The 9,849-nt window shown below is 50.3% G+C and overlaps 1 protein-coding gene across 2 annotated transcripts in view; it reads right to left on the bottom strand.

Moving 5' to 3' along the window:
* Window positions 1-5,340: 5,340 nt before the first annotated feature.
* The window catches only part of Ccdc88c (coiled-coil and HOOK domain protein 88C), a 118,187-nt gene continuing 113,678 nt past the window's right edge, over window positions 5,341-9,849 (bottom strand). For both annotated transcript variants that reach the window (XM_076921398.1, XM_076921399.1), the window contains one exon: window positions 5,341-7,547. In XM_076921398.1, coding sequence (XP_076777513.1) covers window positions 6,564-7,547 — 984 coding nt within the window. In that variant the 3' untranslated portion in view covers window positions 5,341-6,563. The remainder of the gene's footprint in view (window positions 7,548-9,849) is intronic.

The following is a 9,849-nucleotide window of genomic DNA, read 5'->3' as shown; positions in this document are numbered from 1 at the left end:
TACAGAGTGAGTTCCATCCAGGACAGCCAGGGCTACACAGAGAAACCCTGTCTCGAAAAACCAAAATAAATAAATAAATAAATAAATAAATAACCAAAAAACCCCATAAGTACAATGAAGATATCTGATGACGCCATCTTCCCAGGGTACTGTACTGCAACTCTCCAATGTCAGCTACATTTAACATAGCCCTAGCACGGAGGTCCCAGGGACATCCCCCAAAATATTTATGTCCTAGTCCCTGGAGCCTGTGAATATGTCTTCTTAAATGCCAAAAGGGATGTGGTAAGTTTGATTAAATCTTAAGATAGGGAGGTTATCTGGGTTATCTGAGTGGCTCTCAAGTAATGGTGAGAGGGAAGCAGAAGGCCCACCGGCTTCTGTCCATTCTGGAGGGGAGGGGACTGAGGCAAAAGTGTAGGCAGCTTCTAGCTGAGAAAGGCTACCAGATAGAGGCCCTCCTGGAACCTTCTCTCTCTGAGAGCCTTCACGAAGCACTGCACCCTGAGAGCTCTTGGGTCTGACCTTCCAAATTCTGAGACTATAATCTGCTGCTCTGAGACAGTGTGTTTGTGGTCGTCTGACACAGCAGCGACGGGAAATGTGTAGCCACTGAGTCCCTGCGCTGCAGTCTCTCTGAAGGGTGAACCAACCGAAGGAGACTTCACAGCACCTATTGAGCACCTGTGGCTTTACACCACCCACCATCTCCCTTGTTAGTTCCACTACCCAGGTCATGGAAACAAATGTCATCTTGGGCACCACCAGGGATGGAGCCTTCCAGGATAGGAGAGCTCAGGGTGGGCTCCTAATGAAACGAGGCTCCTGGAGAGTAGAAGTGTGGGCTTTGAGGTACAGGAGGAAGGCAGAAAGACAGAGGGACATCAGAATGGGACCAAGAGACCAGTTATTCTTCTGTATCCTCAACACCCCAGAAAGGGAGCCTGGATAGACAGCGAGATGCTTTTCATGATGTACCGAGTAGAAAACAACACGCCTCCACAAGAAAGCACAGTGAGGGATACAGTGGGAGAGGTAGGGCCTCTTAATGGATGCACATTGGATGGCTTCCTATAAGAAGCATCCTCTCAGCTGCTGTCAACGGGTGAAGTGAAGACGTTTTCTATCACCTGTGAGGCACAGCTCCAGCTGGAAGCATTTGGTGCTTTCTGTTGTTATTCTCTATCCAGTTCTCTTAATTTGTCTAATTATACTGAGGGGGATGTCTCAGCTGGGTGCAGGAGTGTCCTGCATGTGGCTGGAATTCTGTTGTAATATAGAAGACAGCCCCAGGCCTGGGGCTCCGCTCGGCTCGCCCTCGTTTTCATTTTATATTTGTCTACTTCCTTTTGTGTTAGGGTCCCAATTTCCCTTTTCTGGGTATAGAATACAATTTCTTCTTATAGAAAGGAACATCCCTCATGGACCTCTGTGACTCCTCTGAATTGTGGTTCCCTGCAGGGTTGATTGACAGAGAAGAGCTCCCTTCACTTCAGGCCAAAGCTCAGCTCAGCTCAGCAGGTCGTTCATGTGAATGAATGAATGAATGAATGAATGAATGAGATAATGAAAAAATGAAGAAAGGGAGGGGTAAATTGAGACTCAAATAATCCTGTGCCCTCCCTTCTCCTTCTCCCTGGACCAGGGTGGGCCTGCATTCTCCTCCATTCAACATGCCACTGGTGGTCCCTGGTCTGCTGCCCTACACATTACAACCAGGAAGGTCAGGACATGTCCGTCCCAGCAGCCTGGGCAGGCAGGGTTGCACTTCTGAGACTTGCTCCCTTAGGAAGTCTAGGCCAGGGGACCTCTCTGATCTGTTGACCCTCACATTGCGTGGCAGGTCTCATCATAGTAGATCTTAGAACGACTGTTACCTCCTCATCTTTCTCCACACCATCCCTGCCCCTAGACCTTTACTCCTGAGCTTGGATTTTGAATTTTCCACTACGGCAGGAGTCTGGAAGCCTCATGGTTGAAGGTCAGTCATCCTTCCTCACACCCACCCTTTTCCTGCCGTGCAAAGGTCAGATGAAGGCTGGGCATCCACTGCATCAACTGGACCCCAGTGAGCGCAGGCCCCAGGCCGACAGGGATCGGCACTGGCCAGCTCTCCCCCACCGCCCTGCAGTGGCCTGAGGAGAGTGCAATCTTCACAGCAGCTGGCTGGCGATGGAGGGACCCAAATCCCTTCCCTGTCTTTTGAGGTACTTGGGGGCAGGGAGATGAACAGGGGACTTATTTTGTGCAGTTAGACAGACATGAAGGGATGAGATGGGCTTGGTGGATGGGATAGATCACCAGGCCATCTTCCTCTCCTTCCCACCCCATGCACTAGGTGACGACAGTGGACAACCTTGTCCCAAGCTCTGGCTGGCTTCAGGCTGTCTACTGCCAGACAGAGCACCAGTGCCAAGCTCAGTTATCCTGCTGTGCTCCTTGGAGAAATGAAAGGGTGTGGATAGGTATGGCCCCCCAGTCAGCTGGACACAGGTTCTCACACTGGGTTCCCCAGCACAGTCTTAGCGCAGCTGAGTTTGGAATGACTTTCCAGAGTCCACTGTGTCACCTGTATCACAAGATACTGAGTCAGTATCCCGTCACCCCGCTTCCAAGTCAGTCTTAGGCTGGAAGGACTGGGAGGAGCTGCTGCAGGAGGATCATCGGTCCATCTCAATTTCGGGTTAGGACTGCCAGTCTCACTTCCCTTCCCTATTTTTGATTTGGCCCATTTCCTCTTGATCTTCTGTCCCTCCCTCCCTAGCCCACTCCTCAGAGGTGGTGATCCAGGTGAGGCTGGAGTTGGCCCATTCCGGCTCCTGAGAGCAGAAGGGTGAATCATGCCAGCCAGTGGTTAAAGATGGCCCTTATGGAAGATGAATTTGAGTGAAGCTAAGATTAAACAATGTAATGAAAACAAAGATCACAAAAAGTCAAAATTCACCCACTTCCTAATTTACCAGTTCTATGCCTTCCTGGTTTACACGGATTTTTATCCGTTTAGTGGGTGTGTTTTACAGTGTGTGTGTGTGTGTGTGGGGGGGTACTGAACACATCTGCCTTCCTCACCCATGGTCTATTACACCATGCAGCCGAGTATTTACTTCACAGAAACAGGCATGCTTCGTTCACGGCTGGATTTGTAGTTGGCTTTTTGTTTTGCTTTGAGACAAGGGTTCACAGTGTAGTTCAGGGGGGCTTGGAACTCAAGGGTCTCCCATCCCAGCCTCTTGCCGGTTCAACTTTTTTGAGCCTTTGACTTATGCAATCAATGGAGACAATGTTAGTATTCTAAAAGTATGTCTTGGGTGAATACTGTGGTCCTACCTTCATTTTAAGTAAGGGGAGCCACACTGGAGGCCATTACCATGTGAACAGCAATGACCATGGGGGAACTCTCCATGCAGCGTTCAGAAAGCACTATCTTAGACCAGCAAATGAAACCTGTCCTTGACTTGCTGACCAGTGTCAACCCACATTCATTTTGGAACAACAGTCACCTGCCAGTCATGCACAGGTAAGCATAACAAAAGTGAAAACATTCTACGACAATCAGTTGGCTGCATGGACTTTCAATAAAGTTTTATTACTTGTAAATATCACATGTCCTCTACCTCAGCACGAGTTAGATGTAGGTTTTCATCTCTCCCTGACCCAGGTCAGGACGATCCATGTTTATTCTGTTCCAAATGTTCTCTCTAGAGACCCTTGTACCAAATCTCTCTGTAGATTTCACTCCATGCTGTGAACATGAAGAACCACCCATTACTTGGGTACTTTCCAGACACCCAAAGACTATACTGGAGTAGAGGGTGGGGCACGGGACCCAGGAGGACATACTCCTTACACACTGAACCCAGGGTGTTGCTATGGGATCATCATCACTTGAGATATTTGAGGTCTCAGAGTTGAAGCCATCTGAGGGAAAAAACATAGGGGAGGGCAAAGGGATGTCAAACACCTGGGTTTAATAAAAAGGGGAGACAGAAGCCCAGCTTTGGGACAGGTGTCAGTTAGGTTCTAGAGACCTTAGGGACATCTCTGTCAGATGTGTGTACATCTAGAATTCCAAAGGAGGTGGGGGCTGAGGATGCCGGCTCCTCATCTCCTAGGAATGGCCTGTAATTAGAACTGTGGCTGTGTAGCTTGTCAGGACATGAGGGGTGATGAGAAACCTAGGTGTGCTTCAGGTGTACAGGACTCAGTCTGCAGAGGGCAGGGTGTGGCCACTGCCAAGACACAGAGCAAAGGTCACCTGGGGAGAATGTACCAGAGTGACCAGACTGCCTTTGGATTTAGTGCCACTAATAATTTAACAGCAGCCTTTACATTATACAGAACTAGAGTGCGCTGAAGAGTCGGAGTGAGGCAGACAAATCAGAACTAGGGCCCCAGGGCTAGAGGATGAGGCCTGGGATGAGCTAGCCAAGGGCAAGGGTCTAGCATGATGTCTACACACAGTTGAGGAGTCGAGATGGAAATCAAGCTTCTGTAGCACATGGTGTGAGATGGATGAAGAGCTTGGGGAGACGAGCTAAGAAGCTGGGTGCAGGAGGGCGGGCTTCATGCCTAAAGCTCCTAGGAAGTCTACTGTGAGTACAGGGAGGTGTGTGGAGGGAAGAAACGTGGTTGAGGGAGTTCAGGACGGCCCACAGGCTCTCTGTGGATGGTTAAGCCCTGCAAGCGTGTGTGTGAGAGGGCTGTCCCAGAAGGGACGGAGTCGTGAGACAGAGGCTGCCAACAACGAGGCATGACTGGCCAGGTGTTAAATCCTGCAAAGGCCACATGGATCGAAGCCTGCCAAGTGACTACTCCACGGATAGCAGTTCCCTCCCACCAAGCAGCCAGATCCAACAGATTGCAGAGACTCAGGAAGGAAGGGCAGGACCAGGAGGCAAGAGTGGTGTACACAGGAAATCTGGTGAGTGAAGAAAGAACCAAGATTATCGGGCAGACCGGCAAACAGGACGAGGTTTGGTCACCTGGGGAGATTTATATACCTTTTCCCATTTCATCTACTTCACTGATTTAAACGGGATGCCCTAAAATCCAATTCCAAGATCTAGCACTTGGGAGTGTTGTAGATTTGGGATCCTGTCCTGACAGAAGTAGAGCCCCCTGCCCAACTGGGACTCACCTGATGCTGACTTAATGTGATGTGGCCCATGGGCTGCTGTCACTTCCAAGGACAGCTCTGTTCTTTACACTTGTCTTGCTGGCTGTGCAGCTTCATATAGCTAATGACTTAGACAACCATGGACTTCCACAGCTGGAGGAGACCCTACTTGTGGGAGCCTTCTGCATGCAGCCAAGCATTCACTGAAGAAAACCAAGGATCAGTCACGTTCCTTTCCACTTTATTATGGCCCTGTCCTGGTCTTCCAGAACAAATGGCTATTTAACACACAACCCAAACACCTCACCATGGATCCTGTTAACATTCAAGGTCTCCCCTCTTTCTTTTTTAGCACATTACATCAAAACAGAAAATAAATCGTTTAGTCCATCCCAGGAAAAGCACCATTACAATAGGAAACAAAACATGTCAGGAAGTAGACCAGACAGACAAACAGCAGGTCAGACTCCTGAAAGAATGACCTCCAACGGAACATAAATAGGCCCCCAAAAGTGTATGTATATATATATTCATGTGTGTATATATATATATATATTAAAGAAATTTGGTTTCTACCCCCCAAAAGTTATTCAGAAATAAAAAAATTCCATCTGAGCCAAGGAGGGCTGGGTGCAACAGCCACACTGCAGAGACAGCGTGGCCTGGCCCTTCCGTGTAGTAACTACGCCTGCCAGACTAGGACACTCGTGGGGCATCTCCTTGCCTCACACCCTAGGCCGGGCAGATCCAGTGTTTGTAATAAAGTGAGCCTGGGAAGTCCCAAAAAGCTGGTTCCTAGGTAGCCTTAAAGCCCACTAGGCAGGGCCCAAGAGCCAGCTACAAAGAGCCAAGACTCATGGCTGACCCTGAAGCTCGGTTCTGTTGTAAAAGGAAGTGCTTGGACCTCAGGAATGGGATGGCAATGGTCCTGGGTTTAGCAGCCAGACCTGCTCCATGCTTTTCCCAAAAACCTGCAAATCTTTGCAGTTTGCCCGGTCTCAGTTTTTCCTGGGACCAATGGCTTTTAGGCGGGAGTAGAGTTTCTAGACCCATCAGGGCTTAGCTTAGTGAGCCTGGTACACACGCATGTATTCACATGTGCACATGCTCTTTAGCGGAGGTCAACAGGTTGCAGACGAGTATTCCTACTCACGTAGTGTCTGTTTCTGGGAAAATTTGTTTTGCCACTGACTCCTAAGCAGCTCCCATGCTAAACAGATTTGTCCATAAGATACCAGCTGCAGGAAGCTGCAGCTATGGAAGATAAGTTACGGACCCTGGAGGGTAATCCTCTTAGGGCTTGGCACAGTGTTTCCATCAGCCAATAGGAACCCTACTCTTCCTTCTACACCCTTTCCCCATACCACAGGCAAATGGGAAAAAGCTGTTGCAATCAGAAGGCGCACCAGTAGTTTAGCATTTGCAAGCTGAGGATCCACGACACGAGTCACACACAACCGTACTCATACCACACGGTCTGCGGGTCCCCGCCTGGCTCTGGGGATGCCGGTGTGCTCTTCGAGCTCCCTTGATTGAAGTCATCAGGGCCCCTCTTGACATGGGGAACCAAGTCAGAAGACCTACCAGGACTTTTGGTCAGAAGCCCCTCGCTGTAACCATGCCCTGGGCCCCCATCTCCCTCTGAGGTGCCGAGCCCTGGACGCACAGGAGCTACTGTGGCTACCTCCCCTGAGTGTTGTGGCACTTTGGGTTTTGTCCTGACTGCAGGAGCCACAGTGGGAGAAAAGTGCTGGATCTGGGGATTGCTGCCACTGCTACATCCAGTAGCAAGTGCCGGGGCTGTGGCAGACTGCTGTAGGGGGGCTAGCCTTTCTTCCTTCGGGGGGGCCAGAGAGAAGCGCCTTGTGTCCAGTGGCCGGCCTCGGGTACCTGGGCCTGGAGAGGAACTGTCTGCTTTTCCTACGATTGGAGTCCTCTCCCGGGCTAGGATGTGGGAGCCTTGCAGGCTTGTCTCTCTGGCTCCTGCAGCCTCATTACACCCGGGCTTCTGAGGAGACTCTGGCCTGCAGGCTTCTGGCCCACTGGCCCGGAGGAGGTCAGCTGAAGCCAGGCTGAAGGCTCTGCTCAGAGACGCACTTCGGCTGACAGGCAGATGACAAGTCTGGGGCATCGTGGCTTGCCTAGGTCTACCCAGAGACAGGCTCTGGGGAGGCTGGACCTGTCTTGAAGGCATCCCAGCCAGGGCCTCCGTCTCAGATGGTCTCAGGTTGGGCTTTACACAATGTCCTGGCTTCAGCTGCTGCCCCTCAGAGGTGTTGACTGACATCTTGATGGTGGGAGCCACGAAGCTGGTGGGCATCTTGGCTCCATCTTTTCTAGCTGGTGGTCCTGGCTGGCCTCCCATGGCTGGGGGATCATGGGCCTTTCGGAAGTAGTCACTAAGCAGGTCATCACGGCAGCTGGGAGTGTCCTGGGGAGAGGAGAGAACAGAGGTGGAAAACTGGACATTGACAATGTCAGGAAAGAAACAGGACACACACCAGAATTGTAACTGCCACCCATACATTCCTCCTGGAAAAGGAAAGAGACAGGATAGGAGATCCAGAAAGACAGATGACCCAGACATGGAGACAGTTCATCCCAAGGCTCAATGAGCCGTTACCCTAGGACTCAGCTTCTCCCATCCAGGAGGTGTCCTTTGCCACTACTCTGGAAACAAACAGAACTATCCAAGGCAAAGGTCTGTATGCTGGTAGGGTCTGCAGTCACTGGCTAGCAACTCACAGCCTGGCAGAGGCAGGTCCCTGTTAGCGTTAGACCCTGGCCTACTGTGACCTGCAGAGGTGCCAGACTGAAGGATGAATCAGCGGCTCAGGAGTCCTCTGTAGCTGCTAGCAAACCCAGAACATTGTGGTGCTTTCTCACATCTTCTGCTATGGGCATCTAGGAAGAGTTGTGATTATTAATGCCCACAGATGATATTTACCACCTGGGCCACCAGGACCTGCTCTAGGCTAAATCTGAAAAACAAACAAACAAAACAAAAACATTACCCAATTCCAAAAGCTGCCTGATAAGGTTTGGTTCACGCTATGGAAAAACTACTTACGACAGATAAAGAAATGATGTCAAGCAAGCCAAAGAACCTGAGACTGCAGGTGTATTGGCTGGTTTTGTGTGTTAACTTGACACAAGCTGAAGTCATCACAGAGAAAGGAGCCTCCCTTGAGGAAATGCCTCCATGAGATCCAGCTGTAAGGCATTTTCTCAATTAGTGATCAAGGGGGGGAGGGCCCCTTGTGGGTGGTGCCATCCCTGGGCTGGTAGTCCTGGGTTCTATAAGAAAGCAAGCTGAGCAAGCCAGGGGAAGCAAGCCAGTAAATAACATCCCTCCATGGCCTCTGCATCAGCTCCTGCTTCCTGACCTGCTTGAGTTCCAGTCCTGACTTCCTTTGGTGATGAACAGCAATGTGGAAGTATAAGCTGAATAAACTCTTTCTTCCTCAACTTGCTTCTTGGTCATGATGCTTGTGCAGGAATAGAAACCCTGAGTAAGATGGCAGGTCTGGTTTTAGGCCAGGGCTTTCTGAGCTGGGCCACAGCCACAGCAGCCGCCACCCTCTGTACGCTGGCTCTGCTTTCATTCACTCATTTACGCGTGTGAGCAGGTCCTTGGGAGTTGGTTCTCATCTGTGTGGCAGGTCCTTGAACTTCTGCCGAGGCACTGCTTGCCCCAGGCTAGCTGCCCTAGGCTAGCTGCCTCTCACTTCAGCAGAGGGGTTCTGGGATTATGAGTGTGCCCCACCACACACGAGGCTTTCTGTGTGGGTTCTGGGAATAGAACCGGGCTTGTCAGGCTTGCAGGCAAGCATTTTTACCTGCTGAGCCTCCTTCTCCAATGGCCCCTCTTGTCTTCTGTTGAACCAACTTATAACTCTTCCATTTAAATCAGGGTACTTGGCCTTCTACACGGGCTGAAACAACCTAACGTAAGCATACATTCCTCGTGTCTGGAATCTCCAAGTGCTTCTCTACTAGTTCTTCTGCCGCCGGAACTCACTTCTCTATCAGCTTCTTTTAGCTTCTATATCTGAGTACACGTGGCGACTGCCTTTGTGTAAGTGTATTTCTAAGTCTTGGATATCCATCTTCCGAAGGTCAACCTTCCTGGCTACCCCAGGAACCAACTTATGTCCTTTCCCTCAGCATCAAAGGCTTGGGTGTGGACCCTACTGGGGAGGGGTCTACCATGTTTTAAATATCAGAGATGTCCTTTTTTTTTTTTAATATGGAGTCTTTTTCTGGCCTGGGGCTCACTAATCAGCATCAGCAAGTTGGCTGGTAAGCCTCAGGGATCTGCATGTCTCCACTTTCTCAGTGCTGGGAATATAAAATGATCACTACCATATAAAGCCCTGGGTTCAACACACGCACACGCACGCCCCTGTTACTTCACGGCATGTGAAAGTCATGCAGAATTAAAACGTCACTGCACGAAAGCACAGTTGTACCGGACATGGCTAACACCTCTAGAGCAGGACAGTTTAACAAAAGCACGAGGCTCTGGGATCTAAAATATTTACTCTGTGGTCCTTTGAAGACTCTTCCACATTTGCCAATGGCTGGTGGAGACGGAACGGACTAAGCAGTACTTGGAGCTCTGCCACGAAGAATCCAGAGTGAGACCCAGCCCTACCAGTTGGTGATGACCACAGCTAAGCCAGCCCTGCTGTCCCTCCCTACACCACTGGCTCCTGCTGAGCTATGGCACT

Source organism: Arvicanthis niloticus, chromosome 23, assembly GCF_011762505.2.
Source record: "Arvicanthis niloticus isolate mArvNil1 chromosome 23, mArvNil1.pat.X, whole genome shotgun sequence".
Taxonomy (NCBI): domain Eukaryota; kingdom Metazoa; phylum Chordata; class Mammalia; order Rodentia; family Muridae; genus Arvicanthis; species Arvicanthis niloticus.
This window is presented reverse-complemented; position numbering and strand designations above follow the sequence as displayed.